Source organism: Sardina pilchardus, chromosome 16 (genome assembly GCF_963854185.1).
Source record: "Sardina pilchardus chromosome 16, fSarPil1.1, whole genome shotgun sequence".
Taxonomy (NCBI): domain Eukaryota; kingdom Metazoa; phylum Chordata; class Actinopteri; order Clupeiformes; family Clupeidae; genus Sardina; species Sardina pilchardus.
Window position 1 is genome coordinate 18801333 of NC_085009.1, and position 20131 is coordinate 18821463.

The following is a 20131-nucleotide window of genomic DNA, read 5'->3' on the forward strand; positions in this document are numbered from 1 at the left end:
AACCTAACCCAGAGAGACAGAGGAGCACCAGATCGACTAAAGGCAACCTGCAACGGACAAAGACGGAGGAGGAACAGACCAAAACAAACGGCAGCATGCCAACGCAAGCGGAGGTACAGGCCAGGGCACAGAGCAGTGGGGAGACGACAAAGCGAGACACCAACGAGGCGGGAAGAGACACCAGAGAGAGGACAGCGAGGCTCAGGGTGGCAGGCGGCATGGAGAACCTCCTCAAAGTGGAAGAGGAGAAGGGGCGGGCTGAAGTGGATGACAGGCGCCCGCAGAGAACCAATCAGCGGGAAAGAAAAGGACCAACAGGAAGGGAGGTCACGGAGAAATGTCAGAGGCTGAACGGCTCTTCTCAGAGAAGGCTGAGGGAAAGATGGAGCAAACGAATCAACAAAAGACCGAAAAGGAAGTGAAAAGTAAATTATGAAATACTGTACATATGAACATACTACAACCACAATTGTAAAAATGTATATTTTATTTACAAATATGAATATATTAAAATGTAAAAACAAGATTCTGTTTTGGTTGTACACTCTCTTTCCCAAAAATACATGGTTTTCAGTTTTAAAAAAAGACTTTTAACAAGGCACTTCATTCACTTCTATCCAACACACGTGCGCATATCACATTCAATGTCAAAGAGGTAGAATTAACCATAATTTCAACTGGTAAACAACAGTAGTGTGCAGAGGAGACATGTAAAGTTCTTGTCATGGCAAATTATTAGTGAAAATAACATTTCCTACCACCCTCCCACCCCCCCAATCCCAAACACACAAACAAACATTTATTCTCACAAACACACCACGGTGAAACTTCTTATAGAACACATTTCACAATTTGAAGTGAATGTCCTTCAGGTCCACTTCAGGTCCACGGTTATGAAAACTAGATACCAGGTAAAATTCTCAATCTTCTCTCTTATTGGCCACCATGTTGCCATTCCGCTTGATCCCATTGTGATTGCCATCCTTCCCATTGGCCATGTGGTGTGACGATGCTTCGTGCTCCGCCCCCTCAGGTCGTAGATACACAGTAGCCAGCTCCTGATAGGTCGTTTCTTTGGTCAGTAGATTCAGGAGCTCTTCTACAAAAGAAGGAGCATCACACACAACTGAATAAACATAATGCCATATTTCTGTTTTTAAGTTTCCACAAATACCAAACAGTTAATAGGCAGTGTGGCTCTAACACCAGGGACCTTACCACCTCACACTTTTTGACCTGTGCCTTAGCTAATGGGGTAATACAATTTATGAAACAGATACAAAGATCCTTCATTACTGACAAGATAGAGCAACATAATGCATCTCTATGGAAGCAAAATTCGAACAGTTCCTGTCTGCTTAAAGAGGCGTGTCGCAAAGTCGTCATAGTGGGATATCGATCTCTGTTAGATTGGCAAGCAGTTCAGTTCGAATGTAACTTCACTTTCTAGGTCAGCTTAAAGGGGGATTTCGCCCCCACTCCCCTTTGCGAAACTAGAACGCGGAAATGTTCGAACGTTTGCGCCTCTCGCTCCGCTTTAACCCTCTCTGATAGATATACCTTGAGATATACTCTATTCTACCTATAAGATATATGAGCCTTATAGGTAGAATAGAGTGTCCTTAGATGATGTAATGAATATTAGGGTGATGAATGATACATGGAGGAACATTGCTTCATGGAGCAATGGTGGCAGGTACAGTAACCACAAGACCAGCTCCATGGGTTCTGATAGGACGGTCAAATGTGCCTACTGATGATTAGTGTTCTCTAGAAAAACAATTGTTTGCCGACATGAATGAAAACGCACCATGACAAGAGTACTCAGGAACATTGCCCTGCAACGTTGTGTAAAAAAAAAAAAGCTGCTTTGTGTATCAGCTTTTGTGCAGTGGTTGTGCTGATGTCTGTGGTACTGATACTCACCTTTGTTAGCAGGCCCTCTGCTGGTCAGCTCAGTGTAGATCTTTGCAGTGTGGAACTGAGGGGAGCCCACCAGCGCCCCCATCAGGCCTGCCAGCTCCTCTGCGGTCAGGACACCGTCGCCATTGCTGTCATACAACTGTGATGTACACACAAACCACAGGTCACAAGGTCAATACTTTCCGTTATGATTCAAAGGAACACACACACACAAACACCCAAACACCCAAACACACAAACACACAAACACACAAACACACAAACACACAAACACACACACACACACACACACACACACACACACACACACACACACACACACACACACACACTTCTGTGCTCACCTTGAAGGCCTTGTCCAGGAGATCCTCAAAGCTACAGAGACCCGACACCGTCGAGATACTCAAACAGATCAGCCGGAGATCCACCGAGACATCCTGCACAACACAACACAGACGGCTCTCAATCAGCAAGAGGGAAACAGACTTTTGTATGTGGATTATTACAGTATACAAGATTCCATTGAGAAAAAAGGAAAGAATATGCAACGATATAGCCACAACCCATTTAGCTAACTAAACATGATTGCATTTCATATCTAGAAATAATAAGATAACTAATAGCATACGATTCGTATCATGTCCGAAAGTCTAGACACAAGACAAAAGCAATCATATGTCTACAGACATACAAATGCAGAGTATGCATTTATGTAGACAAACGTATGCATTTATCACGTATAAACTTAATATTGTGACTTGCACCAGTTAAGAGTAATGTCTACAGAATGCTCGTCAGCCTATATGCAGATACTCGAGTCCCCACTAATCACTTTTGAAATATCTCAAAAATATGTCTACTCTTGCCCCACTCTGTAATCTGCCAATTTCTTTTTAAACAGCAACAACAAAGAACCCTTTTCTTAGGATAGCAACAACACGAGTCTGAGGAAGCGCAGCTTATGACCAACGTGACTAATCGCTGCACTCAGCCCAGCACTCAGTCTCAAAGTAAACAAATAAAATAATACAACAACAACAAAAAAAAAAAGCACTCGGAGCCCTGTAGACACACTGGCACCCATGAACTGGCACCACCGATCCTAACGACAGCACTGATGATGACACAAGCCATTCAGAGAGGCACACTGTTTTAAAGTGATTGCTTTGTATGCTTTGCCTCACCCTGAGATAAGGTTGCCATTTGCTCTCTCTCCCTCTCACACACACACACACACACACACACACAAAAGCACACCCCTTTTGCAAAAACATTCAACAGACACACATTCATGCATACACACAACACACTGTTCAGACATTACATGCACATATGCACATGTGCACGCACGCACGCACACACACAGAGACACACACACACACACATACACACTTTACCTTCTTGGAGAAAAGAGAGCATATTTTTGCTGCCGTCTCTCTATCGGAAAGCTCCAGCCACTGCTGCAGCAGGTCAATAGAGACGGCCTTCTCCTGACCTGGCTGACATTGGTCAGTCATTCTGCTCAGCGCGGTTTGCACTTGAGATGTGCTGAGACTTAGATGGAGAGAGAGAAGGGGGAAGAGTGGAAGCAAAATATTTGGATCAGTTCAGTGGAAAAGAAGAAAGCAAACACAAGGTGTGGTACAATATACAACTTAAGAGTAGAACATTATCAGACAAATGTTGTGGTTTTGTGATATCCCGATGATTGAAACACCATCAGAGACAGAGTCGGGTTCTCAAATATTTGATCACATAGAACTAGTTCTCAAATATTTGATAACAAAGAGTAATCAAAACATTTGAGAACAAAACCAAAGGACTAAATCTGGTTTAATCTGGTTTTGCCACTTGTATTAGTCATGGACACCCGCCCACAGACAACCCTGGATGCAAACAAAGACACACACACACACACACACACTCTCCATCTTACCCGGCATGGTGCAGCAGCTTCAGGGTCTCCCTGGCAGGTGACTCGAGAGGCAGTGAGAGCCCACCCACATGCTTCACTGGGAAACGGCCCTCCATCACATAATCTGTGGCAGGCACACCCAGACCTCTACACACACACACACACACACACACACAAGGTGGGACAAATGTTGTGAATCAGCTTCAGCTAAAAACACTATGATGCATGCATCAGAACATTTGAGAACAAAACCAAAGGACTAAATCTGGTTTAATCTGGTTTTGCAACTTATATTAGTCATGGACACACTATGATACTACCTCAGCTTCTATTGTCACTATTGTCATGTCTATGTCTATTTTATGTCTGTTGCTGTCAACCATATTCATACGTGAATTGGCTGTAAAACATTCCTATTGTGTATCTTCACTATATGGCAATAAATTTAACCTTGACCTTGACCTTGACCTTGGCATCAGATGACTGTTCATGCTTATCTATGTTATTGTATCTGCCCCTACCCAAATAAACCTTAACAACAACAACAACAACAACAACAACAACAACAAATACACACACACAGGTACACGTTAGTGCTGCTCTATTAAATACTGTTTTTAGCTCATCTATTATAAACAAACACTCTCTTGTATCATCAATGACAACTATTATAAAAACAATATCGGAGAAGACATCAACGTAAAAAGTGACTCACTTGGCCATGAGTTTTTGCACGTTGTCAGCATACAGGCTGGGGTCCTCCTTCTCTTCCTGTGACGGAGTGTAGACAGGCAGGAACTGTACAAAGAGAGAGAAAGAGAAATGGGTTTGAGATGTTATTGGCGATATACTGCCAAAAAGAGGAAATCTCATTGGGCCTCATCATCAGCAGTTTCAATTTCAAAATAAATTAGATCAAACTAAATTTCAAACTAAAAGTCACGGGAGTTGAGGCCTGTCTATGTAATTTCCTAGAAAATCTCCGCTGCCAGTATACCTCAAAAGGCAGTAGAAAACTGTCAACAAGATGCTCCTGTATCTGTTTATCTGCCTTTTTCTTCAAATTTCCAGACCACATTATCAAATGTATTCATTCACACAGACACAGACAAGCACAGCGTTGTACAGTCCTGAAACATTTGAACTGGGATACACACTGCTACTGTATGAGCTGTTGCCTATACTGTACCTCAATGGTCATGTTGGTATAGAACTGAGATGTGGTGTGCCACAAGGACTGAACCCTATAAAAAAATATAGAAAACAAAGAGACATTTAGTTTGTTGTTTTAAAAACAATCAATTATTAATATATAAAAGTAAGCTTTAAAATAATAAACATTAAGGCGTCTATGGCACCGCAAGTACAGGGGCAGATGCAAGTTGATTTTAAGGTCTCATTGTTCTATGATACTTAACTACTAAACAATTTGTATTAAACTCTGCAAAAATTTACACAACCAAGATAGAAATATCATTATTGTTAAAATAATGCCACCCACCAGGAGGTTCCCTTCCAAGTCCAACGCATTGTGTCCTACAAGAGATCAAGATTTTGTCTTGTCAAACGTCAGTGTCAAAACATTATGATTATTATCTTTCACTGTGTAAACAAAAGTGATTGCTCAACCCATTTTCCAACTGCTACATCATACATTTAGTTAACTTCAGTGTGTGTGTGTGTGTGTGTGTGTGTGTGTGTGTGTGTGTGTGTGTTTGTGTGTGTGTGTCTTGCTTTATTTCCCTGCCATCTGATTATTGTGAACATAACCAGGTGTGTGTGTGTGTGTGTGTGTGTGTGTGTGTGTGTGTGTGTGTGTGTGTGTGTGTGTGTGTGTGTGTGTGTGTGTGTGTGTCCTATAGTAACGAAACACTGAGTAATGGTGTGTCATAGGAAGTACTCACCAGCCTGTTTGGGTAATGCAGAAGCACAGGCTGAACAGGCACTCCTGCTAAGAACGCACCTGAGATTAAAGGGGGAAAAAACTGAATAAGAATGTGATGCTTCACCTTCATTACCTCCCAACCCTCAAACCCTCTCACACACTGTTCTTTTCCCTCTCCCTTTATGATCATCCTGTGCTCTAAAGATACTCTTTACAAAAGGAAAGATTTGTAAACACACACACACACACACACACACACACACATACACACATATTTACATGAATATCAACGTGTGTGTGTGTGTGTGTGTGTGTGTGTGTGTATACCGAACAAAATTATAAACGCAAGACTTTTTTCTTGAGCTGAACTCAAAGATTTTCAGACTTTCTCATAAAAACACATCTATATTTTAAAACCTTTGTAAGCACAAATGTATTTGATCCTCCCCCCCTTAACATTTCCGCCCTCTCCCTGTCCCCTGTCCCCATGTCTCTCCTCTGGCATTCATTTCCATATTATCTCCAGACCACTTCCCTATTCCTTTTATGGCGCTGCCAGGGGCCTGCTCTGAGCTGGGTGGGACTTGGGGATGGGAGGTGCAGCTATTTGTTTAGCTGTTGCTTACCAGGCTTGAACTTGATGAGCGCTCGGCCATTCGTGGTGGTCCCCTCTGGGAACATGAGCATCTGCCAGAGAGAGGGGAGGAAAGACACAGAAAGACAGACAGACAGACAGACAGACAGACAGACAGTAAGAAAGAAAGTGTATGCACCCATGCAGAGAGAGAGAGGGGGGGGGGGGGGCAAAGAGATAGAATCAGTTACTTTGCCGGATGTTTACATAGCATTAATGCTCAAAACTTGGCTAACAGATTGTTTTACAGTTAGACATGCTAGAGAGAGATTTTAACACCCACACACACACCCACACCCACACACACACCCACACCCACACACACACAACATTACCTTTTCCTTTACTATAGTTTAACCTATACTATACTAGTATAGGTTAAACTATACCTATACTATAGTTTAACCAAAGACCACAATCTGATGTAACTTTTTGAAAAAAGACTCTCCGTTACCTGAGGCCAGTAGCCTTTGGATGTCAGCCTCTCGTTTATTTGGCTGACACACTTCTTCCTTGACTCTGGGTCCTTGCGGTTGACCAGTACAGCCTGGTTAAATTCCAGCAGAGCTGAGAGAGAGAGAGAGAGAGAGAGAGAGAGAGAGAGAGAGAGAGAGAGACAGAGAGAGAGCGAGAGAGAAAGATGGAGAGAGCAGAGAATAGTGTCATGTTAGGTGTGAATACGTCTCCTCCCAATACCAATAAAGCTCTGTCTACTGATTCCCTTGGGATAAAGCCCCAGCATGTGCATTGGGAGTATAAAGCCCATATGGATTATAATTCAGAATTGCTGAACATGAACATGACCCAATTGTCCAAACGGGGCTCCAGAGATCAACATTAACCTACATATGATTCTGGACCATGTGGAAGGTTCAACTACTAGGAGAAATGGTCATTCAAATAGGCAATAGGTCATGTAGAAGGGGTGTCACTTGCGCTCAAGCCTTGTCAGTGCTCACAGTCCAGGACCACAAAGAAACGCTGGCTGGGCTACTTCTAAAAGACTAACCCAGAGATGACTGGAGCACTCAGATTAAATAACTTTTTTTTGTTGTGGTGCACAAACGACTGACGTTTCGACGCACTGCGTCTTCTTCAGAGTCAAAAAAAGTTATTTAATCTGAGTGCTCCAGTCATCTCTGGGTTAGTCTTTCAGAGGTAATAGGTCATCTTTAATCAGAAGTCAAAACACATGAGTCAGAGAGTACACAAGACCTGCCTGCTCAATAATATACTACAGTAAAGATTAAGCTCTGCAGGAGTTTTATCCTGCTTGATGCCGTGACCGCAAATTGCACAAGTAAGGATAACTGTACACACTCTTAGGAAAAAAAGGTGCCAAAAAATGTTCTATTGCATGCTTCATATATGGCACCCCTACATGGTTCTTTAAACCATTTTGAAGAGTTCATCAAAGGAACCCCTAAAGCAAGCCAAGACCCCTTTTTTTAAGAGTGCATGGTGACAGTGGAGAACATTGTGTGAGAAGATCATCCAGACCAGAGCCGCGTTTCCCAGATTCATTAAGAGGCTCTTAAGTGCTAAGAACTTCTTAAGGCCAACGCCCACCAGAAGCGTACGCGGCGTGCCGCGCCACGAAAAAAAATAGAATTCCATTGTTTTCAATGGAGCATCGCCCACTGGAAACGTCTGCCACGCAGCAGCCGCACAGAGATAGAAAACTATTCTAAAATCCTGCGCGGCAAGCCCAGACCGCCGAACACCGCTGAACGCCCCTTCTGGTGGGCGCCGGGCTTTAGGAGCGTTCTTAGAACATTCTCAGGAGCGTTCTTAGAACGTTCTCAGGAGCGTTCTTAGAACGTTCTTAGAGCGCTCCTAAGAAGTTCTTAGCACTTGAGAGCTTCTTGACGAATCTGGGAAAATGCGGCCCAGACCTTGCGTGCCTCCCCCGGAGCCTCACCTCCAATCACGGGCAGGCTGGTGTTCTCCGAGCGGGACACCACGGTGGCGAGGTCGGTCAGGCAGAGCACCAGCATGTCCAGGAAGCCGCTGTGCGGCGCCACCGCCAGCACGGGCGCCTCGGCCACCCCGGCCCGCTGACCTTTGACCTTCACCCACAGGAAGCCGACGGCGAAGAAGACGCCGCGGCTCAGCAGCCGGACGATTTCGTGGACGAGCCAGCGGCGCCAGCCTCGGACAGGCCTCAGGCGATCTTCGCTGCCCAGGCCCGCCATGCGCAGCTTGGCGATGGGCCACACGAGAAGGAAGCAGAGGGTGGCCAGCGTAATACGGACGGGGAACAGCACTGCGCCCATCACGGTACCCTGGAAGGTGCAATCACAGGTCATAAGAGACAATGTTCAATCCTTCACGTGGTCTTATAAGCACTGGAGTGCACAAAGTGAAATAGACAACAATAGGGTAAAGACTAATATTGCTAAGCAATATGGAAATACGTACAAAGATTCCACAATTTTGCATTTTGTCACTTCCTAATTCACTAATTAGAAAGTAGAAAGTGAACATAAAGGTCGGATAGACTACAGGTTTGCACCCCCTTTAGTGGATAAGTAAAGACAATTTGTTTTAAGAGGTAGGCCTACACAGTTTTGCAGATAATAACACCACATCCATCAAGACAAAAGTGAACATACTGATGATCACATGAATCACATTATTACTACTGATAAAAACTTTTTTGTTCTTCATATTAGACCTGACTGCCAGGGAGTTTGTGGGTAGCCAAACCTTTAGATAACGTTTCAATATAAAACAACTCCTGTATGTTTGTTTGTATGAGAGGGGGAAAAAATAGGCCTACGTTCCAGAAAGTATCACCATTTTATAAAAATGATGGGAAAGGATAGGATAGCACAGCCCAATAGGATAGTACGTCCAGTTTCCGTTGTTCTGTAAACACTGTCACCACCAAATAATTCTGGCTTAATTATATGTAAGCCTAGTGCTGTATGTTATTCATTTCAACGTAGCCTTATGTTATTTGAATGAATATTAGAACAAGATGAACTTACCCGGATCCTCTGTGTGGTGGTAAGTTTAAGCTCATGGACAAACGGGTGGGGAAACTCTTGCGTCCTGTTACGCCTCTCCATAGCGACAAAACAGTAAGTTCACTCGAAAAACAAACCCAAGAGCCAAAAGTAGGATAAATTGTAGGTAGGTCTATTGTAAGTTCCTTCTATCAAAATGTATCGTATATTCCAAATGCCGTGACAGTATTAGCGACGTGTTCCTTCGTAGGACACGGTTAAAAGCCCAGATAGCCCAAAGACGCTCAGCGCTTGAGGCGCAACAAATCAGTAGCCTAAATAAAATGAGCTGGCTAAAAATACTGTCTTCTAATCAACAATCCAAAGGCTTGTTGTCCAGGGTTACGGAATTTTCTGTTAAAGGCTACAGGAGAGCTCTAGTCCTTTCTTCCACATGGTCTGTAAGACAATACAGTGACTTCTGGAGCTCCCAAGTTCTCGTCATTTTGAACATACCTGACCCGCCCCCATCCAAACATAGAGACGGTCCAACATACAAGTTTAACTGGTTGTATCGAACGATTGAAACCCATTTCATCCTTATATTCATCTGTGAGTCACTACCTGTTGACGTTGTTCCACCACGATTCACAGGGAAATTGCATAATAGAACTGATGGACCATAGACTAATGGTTGCATAGCATATGCCAGAGTTTTCCTAGCTTGGGGTTGAGCACAGAGGCACGAACCGAAACAAACCTCTGGATGAGACTACTTGTGATGTACAGGCTACACGTTATCGATAACAGATTGTGAATGCTCTTGTTTATTCACAAACGTTTCAGCTCAGTGTTTACGCAAATGTTAACTTTCTTAGTTTACCAATCCAATGCAGGATTATTTTTTTGTCTACCATGGCTGAAATCATAATATACTTTGAGGGGATCATATGCCCCCAATACTGAAAAATGCTCAAAATGTTGGATGAAGGTGAGCATGTGCCGAATGAAGGTGGGATATGTTATTTTAGAAAATAAGTAGAAGGAAAAAGAAAGAACCCCTGTGAAAGAATCTCTGTCTTTCTGTAATGTGTGAACAAAACGTCTGCTTGACCTTTGGACGATAGAGTCTGTTAAACAACCATAACCATAGACTACACTTCACATGCACTCTGAGTTAACCAATAATTCCAACACTCCAACTGTAAAGGTTTCAAGGTATCAGCGTACACTTGTACAATTTGGAGAGGTAGTTTCGCCAAGGCCAGGGTTTCTCAAACTTTTCCAAAAATTCTGTGGACCCCCTCTAAATTTAACAGAAAGTATGTGCCATTATTGTTCACTTAAGTTGTGGCTAGGATCAGTATCCTGTGTTTTCTGCCAGGTGTGTGACTTGACAATGTGGACTGACTCAAATATTTCTCTACGTTCATCAGCTAGCTGGCAAATAATCCAAGTTAAGGAGCAGTTGGAATAGGAACAGTTCTTCATGACCTGAATGAAGGGAAGTTGTGTCTATAATGTGGATGGGAACAGACAGACAATTTACTTGTTTTATTGGTGAAATGTCATCATCAGATACGAATTTCTGAAATGATACGTTGTGGTTTAGCATAACACTAATTATTTTGCGGACCCCACTTTAGGAACCACTGACCTGACTACCGACTGAACTTGATGTTCAATCAGATGTCTCTCCATAATGAAGGGTTTTTGTGATCAATAATTATCATCAATTTCTAATAGGTTATTGAAATTGAAGGTCATTATTAAGTTATTTATAAGCTTAGGCTTTATTTGGGTAGGGAAGGTAAAATGTTTGGGTGGGCTCAGCCCACCCCTGCCCTTGCCTAGTCGGCCCTGAAATTCACCAAAGAAATGCAGGAGTCTCACCTTCATCATCTATTTATGGGTTTCATCAGGCCCCTTGCCACAGGTGCATTAATCAAGCACCATGCAGTCTGCATTCATAATCTAGGTGTTTGATGTGATACACCTGTGACAAGGGACCTGATGAAACCCATGAATTCAGGGGTTACATTATTGTGCCTTACAGTACACAGTTCTTATGCCCCATGCCAGCCATAGGGCCCCTTCCCCTACACCTTTCCCCTTGCCTTTGCTCATAGGCTACCCCTCCGTTTGGAGTGTGCCTCTGAAAAATCTTCGTTTAGAGGGGTATATACTGTAGCCCTACCACTTTCCCCTATCCCTCTGCCTTAACGGAAATTGGGACATCCCTACCCCTACACGAGAACGCGCAAAGCGGAGGGGTAGAACGAATGGGTGTTATGGGATTGGGCCATAGACTCAACCCAGTCAGTATCACAGATAAACATCTCTCTATCATTATTGCCCTTCGTGTTTACATAACTTTGTTTCCCGAGCCTCGGTTAAACAGATCAGGTGTTATTATTGTCACATGAATTCTTGATCCAGTGCCAGATCTTACCTGTAATCTTAAGGTATGTGACAGTCCCGTGTTGGCAAAGGGGCTTAGTTTGTGAATCTAGACTAGATGAGATAGTTGAATGGCAGGTATGTAACAGAGCATCATTTGAGTTCAGTTGTGAAGCCTGATGCAATCACAACACTATCTGTTTTAAAGACTTCACACACATACTCTGCAGGTTTTGATTAATGTTATCAATAACATAATATTTCATTAATTGAGTAGATAATGATTGCGTGATATATTAGTAGGAAAATACCTAGGAACTCTTGAGACATGAACTGTATGGTTTCTGTCTGGCAATGAGCCCCCAGAATCATTATACACTGAACAAAATTATGAATACAACACTGTTTCTGCTCCGATTTATCATGAGGTGAGCTCAAAGATCTAAGACCGTCTCTTTAAACATAAAAGGCCTATTTCTCTCAATTATTGTTCACTGGTGCCTCTCATTTGGTGTTTTATACACCCTCCCTTCCTTCCTCGATCCACTTCCTCACTGATCTAGATAGAGAATGATGGGGCGGCAACAATGGGATAGTCTATCCAGTGTTAGTAATAGATCAGTGGTAACGCCCCTCGAGGATCGAGCATCGAGGATCAAGGAGAGTGTTTGAGAGCCACTCACTGTCTTCATCTGTCTAAATCTGTGTTAATGAGCACTTCTCCTTTGGCAATATAATCTATCCACCTCACGGGTGTGGCATGTCAAGATGCTGATTGCAGTTTGCAGAGCATGAATATTGCACAGGTGTGCTTTAGGCTGGCCACAATAAAAGGCCTCTCTAAAGTGTGCAGTTTCACTGTATTGGAAGTGGGGTGGGGTCTGAAAACCAGTCAGTATCTGGTGGAACAACCATTTGCCTCACGCAGTGCAACACTCCTTCACATAAAGTTGATTAGATTGTTGATTGTGGCCTATGAAATGTTGGTCCACTCCTCTTCAATGGCTGTGCGAAGTTGCTGGATATTGGCAGAACCTGGAACGTATACGTATACGCAGATCCAGAGCATCCCACACATGCTCAATGGGTGACATGTCTGGTGAGTATTCTGGCAATGCAAGAACAGGGATGTTTTCAGCTTCCAGGAATTGTGAACAGATCCTTGCAACATGGGGCAGTGCATTGTCATGCTGCCACATGAGTTGATGTGTGAATTAATGGTACAACAATGGGCCTCAGGATCATTCAAAATGCCATCAATAAAATGCACCTGCATTCGTTGTCCATAACACACACCTGCCCATCCCATAACCCCACCACCACCATGGGCCACTCGACTCACAACGTTGACATCAGCAAACCGATGACCCACACAACGCCAAACACGCCGTCTGCCATCTGCCCTGTACACTGAAAACCAGGATTCTACCATGAAAAGAGAACACCTCTCCAAAGTGCCAGACACCATCGAATGTGAGCACTTGCCCACTCAAGTCAGTTGTAACGACAAACTGCAGTCCGGGCGAGACCCCGTGACCATGTAGATGAGCTTCCCTGAGATGGTTTCTGACCGATTCTGCAGAAATTCTTTGATTGCAAGCCGATTGTTGCAGCAGCTGTCCGGATGGCAGGCCTCAGACAATCTTGGAGGTGAAGATGCTGGATGTGGAGGTCCTGGGCTGGTGTGGCTACACGTCGTCTGCAGTTGTGTGGCCGGTGGGATGTACTGCCAAATTTGTCCCTGGGGATCAATAAAGTATCTATCTATAAAATTTGCTGAAGAGCAAATTTGGAGACGGCTTATGGTAAAAAAATGAACATTCAATTCACAGGTCAATTAACAGCTGTGGTGGACATTCCTGCAGTCAGCATGCCAACTGAACGCTCCCTCAAATCTTGCGACATCTGTGCCGTTGTGCCGTATGATGGAACTGCACATTGTGGCCTTTTATTGTGGTCAGCGTCAGCCTAAGGCACACCTGCAATAATCATGCTGTGTAATCAGCATCTTGATATGCAACACCTGTGAGGTGAATGGATTATATTATCAGCAAAGGAGTGCTCACTAACACAGATTTAGATAGATTTTGTGAACATTATTTGAGAGAAATAGGCCTTTTTTGTGTATAGAGAAAGTCTTAAATCTTTGGGTTCAAGTCATCATAAATAGGGGCAAAAACAAAAGTCTTGCATTTATAATTTTGTTCAGTGTGACATGCACACACACACACACACACACACACACACACACACACACACACACACACACACACACGCACGCACGCTGTGGACACTGTGGCTGACTTATTGTTTTGCTACTGTATATACATTTCCTGAGCATTTCAGTTTCACCATGCAGGCCATACATCATTGTGTGGCCATGTGCTCTGCCATCTGCTCTGCTGGAGGGTGCAAGAAGAAAGTTTGTTTCTTGCTATGTCGTGAGATTGCAGGTGAGCTCTTGTAAATCTGCCTCCAAAGCACCTTGCAGACTCTCTCTCTCTCTCTCCCTCTCTCTCTCACCCACCTAGACTCTCTTTCTCTCTCTCTCTCTCTCTCTCTCTCTCTCTCTCATACACACACACACACACACACACACATACATACACATACATTCACAGAGAGACACAAATAGAGCTTGCTGAGTGAGCACATGTGCTAAATGTCATCATTCCCACAAGGAAACAAAAGCAGAGATAACCTTCTCATGTCCCCTCTCCACTCAGCCTTGAATAAACACAAACTCCTCCTTGGGCTAAGCAATCAGCACTGGTGCTGTTGCGTCGGGCACTCCTTTCTGGTTCTAGAAGGGGTAAAGGTGAATGAGACTCACAGACTGTAGCAAAAGTGGTGCACACAGTAGACACCCACTAATGTGACAGAGAGACTGACAAAAATACAATGCAATTTACATGGAGTGTTCCATACATTACACGACTACAGATGTTCTTCTCATGTAAACTACACTGACAGACTTTGACAAGATTTGGGAAAGATTCTTGAAAGATTGTAGTCTTTTGAGTAAAGCTTGAATGAGGGGCATTAGTTAAAAGACTACAATCTTTCAAGAAGCTTTCCCAAATCTTGTCAAAGTCAGTTAGTGTAAGGTAGACTTTATAGTGACGCAAAGATCTTGAATAGAGGAGACGAAGGAGGCACTGAACATGACCACTGTATACCGGGCGCTCTGTGGTTGAGGAGACAGGAGAGGACAAGGTTCAGGTTCAGGTTTGCAAACAGGTTGGTCATGGAATCCGGATGAGCAGAGCAGTCATCACAGCATTGAATGCAGTTTATCTTCAAAGACGGTCTCAGACAGACACATACCACACACAGAGAGAGAGAGAGAGAGAGAGAGAGAGAGAGATGAATTCTATCACTAGTGATCTAATGCTTTGAACTTCAAAAATCAGGTTAGATTAGAATAGATTCAACTTTACTCTCATTGTGGAAGTACAAAGACAACAATATAACGTATAGACAGGTGATGCATAGACAGGACAAGAAATATAGTGCAGTGTAGACTGTAGTATACAGTTGGTTTAAAGAAGATGGTTTAGAATACTACTGTATAAGTGAAATGTAAATATCTGCAGTGTATTGCCAGTTAACTTACAACAGCAGAATAAATATGGCGAGCTAATAAGTATAGATATAGATATGTGCAATGTATCTATAAAAATGTATAAATAAAACAGCTGTTTAACTGTTAAAAGTATCTCAATGTCTGCCAAATTTGCTGTAGTTGCAAAGAGTTTTGATGGTGGTGATGGATTGCATTGCATTTGCATATGCATATTTTATGAAAGTAATGCAAAACGATCACAAATCAGCTGAAAGTGAGACTTGGTGACTTGGCAGTGTTAACCTCTCACACAGTGCTCTCGGTATGTGCACATGCACACAAACATAGATAGGAAAATGTTTTATATGCCACTGACAGCATGCTAAGCTATTTTCGGCAGCAACGCAGTTCCATAGGGACATGACTTGTTATTAGCTTGAGTGATTTATTATTTCTGTGCCCAAGTAGGGTTTAACAATTTGTGAAAAATAAATACAGTTTACAACAATTTACAGAAATCAGAAGTCCGCTAACCCAAGTGTTGTGCCTTTTTAACACTTCTCTCATTGAAAATATATAATGGAGATCTATGCCATATTTAGTCTTGATTGAGCTTTTTTCAGCATAAGGTTATTTTCTGAGGGTCTGCACAGTGCATAAGTCGTATATAACCCTCTGAATTTAGGTGCTCATATAGGCTAGACAAGTATTTTCGAACAGTGGAGACCTGCTCGGCCCTGAATGAGAATTTAGTAGAACTTGAACATCTATACCTGGTAGGCCTGGAGGACTTAAAAACATTATTAGGTCTCCTCTTAAAGGAGAATTCCAACCATTTTTCATGTAGATCTCTGTAACCTATTGTCGGTATGGAGAAACCCCAACCTAGCTCGAATCAGGAGTACAGTGCTACACTCTGGGAGCGTGTTAACTTACGGCAACGTGGTGCAAATGCACCCAGAGGGTAGCACTGTAGCTGCCTGGCTGCTCAAGCTGTTTTTTTTCTCTCTGTACTGACATAACTTGGTGACCTTGAGAAACAGATCTATGTGAAAAATGTCTGAAATTTGTCTTTAACGACCACACCTTATACTCAACAGGTCACCTGCCGTAAGAGAATGGCAGACATCACACTGCAGGGCAAAACTGGGCAGTAGCAAGTTCCTTTTGTGTTTCCCAATGGTTTCTGTACAACCCCCCCATTGTAGCAAGTATTGGTTTGAAATGTATAGCAAATTGCATAACCTGAAACTCATGGCCAACTACCGGGTGGTCAGCTACGGTGTGTTTGACAGCTAGATATTGATGTACATTAAAGTAAGAGAGACACATTTCTGAAAACAGCACAAGATGTTGCCTTTATTACATGTGTCATCAGAAGAAAAAATATGGCAGAAAGTAAACACATGAAACATATAAATTAATGCAGGTTAAGATGCAAAAGACAAAAAAAAGAAACATTAGCATAATTATTACAGAAGGCTCAGGATCTGCTGTCGGAAAGAGAGTGTGTATGTGAGGGATGTTTAGCATGTAGATGTGTCTTCCTCCATCTTCACAACACCATTCCTCCACCCATAATCTCCATTCGCTATATAAAGCAGAGAGAGAGAGGGAGAGAGAGAGAGATGTGATCAAATTACTTGTAACAACCTGTATGAGCATAGTCGTAAAACATTAGAATGTAATTGAGGAAAATAAAAATGAAACAGAAAACCCTACCTGGGGCGGTTCTATGAACGCCAACCAATCAGATGAGTGTGTCGGCAGGAGCCCCATTGATTGACACTTATAGATGGCCAATGCGGCACCCAGTAGGTTTCCCACGAGATACACCAGACCTTGTAACCACTGCTGACTAGAGCTCTCCAGCAGCTTAAAGGCTGAGCAGGAGGAAAGAAAACAAGAGAGAAAAAGACATATTTGAACATAGCTTTCTATATTCTATAAATAGCATTCTATCTCCGAAATACTGAAAACCTACTATACTTGACAAGTTACTAGACTTGACAGTTTCTCAGAATTACTTGTTAGACTGTGACAATCCTGATAGACAATAGCATTAGCCAAATTGACAAAAAACAGTTAATAGCCACATGAGCTTAGGATCACAATCACTGGCAGAGATGTAGCCAGACAATGCCACCAATGTCTGCAGTCCTATTCTGCTTCATTTCAAATCTAATCAGCCTTGCGAGCACTTATAGGAGAAATCCAGCGATTATTGTCTGTTTCTCAGGAAACCCTCCCCCCGAAAACAATTGTTTTTTCTCCTAAGTCAGTTAGCTGCTGCCAGGCAGCTACAGCGCTACACGCTAGGTGCCTCTCATTCAGCGTTTATACGTCCTCCCTCGCTCCTCAGGCCTCGATCCTCACTGATCTACATAAAGAAAGATAGAAGAAGGGATAGACTATCCCATTGTTGCCGCCCCATCATTCTTTATGTTCATCAGTGAGGATCGAGGAGCGAGGGAGGACGTATAAATGAGAGGCACCTTCTGAGGGCATGTTCGTGAGCCCCCATTTTATGCCCCTGGAGTGTGCCCGGATTACTCTTTTAAATCGGCCCCTGTGGATTATGACTAAATGGCATTAATGAGTGTGACGCTAGCTAGGCACTCACTGGCAGAGATGGCCATGAGGGCTTGGATGGGCCTCCAGGCCATCATGCACACCATCATGATGGGGAAGATGGAGATGGTGTTCCCAGACATGTACATGATGAACAGGTTCATGGGGATCTGCTTCAGTGGGCCCAGCGCTACGTCCCAGCACCTCTGCATAGAGAGAGAGAGTGAGAGAGAGAGAAACAGAGAGAGAGAGAGAGAGAGAGAGAGAGAGAGAGAGAGAGAGGAGGAGGAGGGGAGGGGGTTGAGAAAGAAAACAAAGTGGGAGGATGTTTGTGTGTGAGAAAGAGATGTAGAGACGAAGGGAAGTATAGCAAGAGTCAAAAGAAAACCGAGGACAGAAGTGAGTTGGAGGAGAGAGAGAGAGAGTGTAAAAACAGGTGAGAGATAGAGGGGAGAGAAATGGTAAGGTCAAACATTAGTCATTAGAAAAAAATTAAGGACATGTTTAAATACACACACACATATCTGTACATGATGCATTGAACAACATTTTCATCTCAGGTCAGAATGAATCCAAAGCATGTACGCCATTACAAAACACCTCTGGTTGTTACCTTTTCCACTAAGTTGCGGTCTGTCTCCTGGACGCTGGTGTCGGGAACGGGCTTGTCGGAGTAGCCAATGGGGTACATGGCGTCGCCCTGGCCACCCTGCCGGTCACGACCCCTGAAGGAGATCAATGTCAGAGCATAAGCAGGACGGGACGTAGTAATGGGCCATTTATAAAACAGAGAGTGTCTGAAGGTTAAATTCAGCATAATTAAGTGTACTGAAGAGAGGTATCCTGGGTATTCCCATGCTGCCTTGCGAGCGATTTGATTCAGGCTGCTAAGGCACCCTAATTTTTGCCTCAGATAGGGGACCAATCACAGAACAGGAGGGAGAGCAAGACGATGATGAGCTATGCACAGACGCATTTGATAGACATCCGTGGTGCCCCAATACATGGATCTGGGCATTCGTTCAAATACAATGAAAATGAACGTTTGGTTCCCAGTCAGACCATGTCTACTTGAGTAAGTGGTGGCGCTAGCCAGTCTAGAAGAGAGGTTGAACGCAAATTAATTATATTTCTGTGGTCTGTGGTACCAGTGACCCCTTTCTGCAAACACTGAGTTTTTTGCAGAGAAACTCAGACACACAAAGTGGACAAAAGCGTCTGCTAAATGAATTGCTGTAAATGTAAATGTTAATAATAATAATTTAAAAAGCCTCCTCTCAGAGAGCTTGGGCCTCACCGCATGTTGCCGAGGCTAAGCTCTAGGGCCCATTTCATCCTCCGGGCCCCAGCTCCACCTCTCGTGGACAATGCCCCTCCGCCCTGTCCACCTGGAGATGACATGACCTTCACTCACTCAGCCAGTCAAGGGAACCTGGAAGATGGCAGATGAAGAGGAAAGTGACCCTTTGAGTTGGTCCACCGACCACCGTACACAACAATCACACACAGCATTTAAGTCACTGAACCATGAATTGGTTGGATTAGTCATTATAAGCTAGATCACAATAGTATTAGGGAGTTTAGGCCTTATATTAGCTGGATAAAACTGTAAGTTAGTGGTTGTCCACATTTGGCACCACATCAGCACTCAGGAAAACGCGTAATCGTAAAACTTAATGAGATGCGCCAACTTACTTTTTCTGTACTATGAATACATCTCGAACATTTAAGAAAGCAACTGACTGTATCATCATTTAGGGGTTTCAGTGGTGTTGTAGGACAAGCGCTTCCGTTTTACACCCTTGTTTCAAGCAAGCAAACGCTAGGCTACCCCGCAATCACAGTGGCGTTTCGCTGTTTTGTGTCATTAACAAACAACAGAGGATATCTCTGTGCTGACTAACGATCAAATAAGCAATTAACGTTAGCGTTTTTAGCCTGCTTACTAGCGCTAGCTACCTAAAAGCTTAGGTGCGCTGACAACCCTTCAACACGGTGACGTTATTAAGACCTATCATTGTTAACTCAACTTTAACCCACTAATATCTACGTACATTGCAACCACTAATTCTTACTTTATTCAATAGACGTGGCTTTAGGAGGTTATTGTTCACCGACAACTGAAAACATACCTTATTTCGTGTGTAAATATCGTAGAGGAATCCACTACTGTGCGACTGTCCTTTTCTTTCTGACGCAGAGTGATGACGTCGTATCGCACTTCCTCTCATCCTCTGTTTTGCCTCTCGGCACGCTGTTCCCAAAGCCATCGATGGCTTTGGCTGTT

At 43.3% G+C, this 20131-nt stretch overlaps 2 protein-coding genes across 3 annotated transcripts; both read right to left on the reverse strand.

Moving 5' to 3' along the window:
• Positions 1 to 475: 475 nt before the first annotated feature.
• On the reverse strand, positions 476 to 10062 carry lpcat4 (lysophosphatidylcholine acyltransferase 4). Of its 2 annotated transcripts, XM_062516977.1 has the most exons (14): positions 9933 to 10062; positions 9351 to 9423; positions 8279 to 8642; positions 6812 to 6924; positions 6350 to 6410; positions 5743 to 5801; positions 5340 to 5374; positions 5028 to 5082; positions 4554 to 4636; positions 3860 to 3985; positions 3321 to 3477; positions 2268 to 2360; positions 1927 to 2062; positions 476 to 1099 (listed from the first exon to the last, which is right to left on the reverse strand). In XM_062516977.1, the coding sequence occupies exons 1-14, from the start codon at positions 9971 to 9973 to the stop codon at positions 921 to 923; spliced, it is 1575 nt and encodes a 524-aa protein (XP_062372961.1). In that variant the 5' UTR covers positions 9974 to 10062; the 3' UTR covers positions 476 to 920. The 2 variants fall into 2 exon arrangements, with proteins under 2 accessions (XP_062372961.1, XP_062372962.1); XM_062516978.1 differs by lacking the exon at positions 9933 to 10062 and having other exon boundaries at positions 9351 to 9856.
• Positions 10063 to 16604: 6542 nt separating this feature from the next.
• Positions 16605 to 20123, reverse strand: emc4 (ER membrane protein complex subunit 4). Its single transcript, XM_062516218.1, has 6 exons — positions 19977 to 20123; positions 19142 to 19276; positions 18458 to 18569; positions 17897 to 18050; positions 16996 to 17156; positions 16605 to 16864 (listed from the first exon to the last, which is right to left on the reverse strand). Exons 2-6 carry the CDS (start codon positions 19243 to 19245, stop codon positions 16829 to 16831), a joined length of 567 nt encoding a protein of 188 aa, XP_062372202.1. The 5' UTR covers positions 19246 to 19276; positions 19977 to 20123; the 3' UTR covers positions 16605 to 16828.
• Positions 20124 to 20131: the final 8 nt, after the last annotated feature.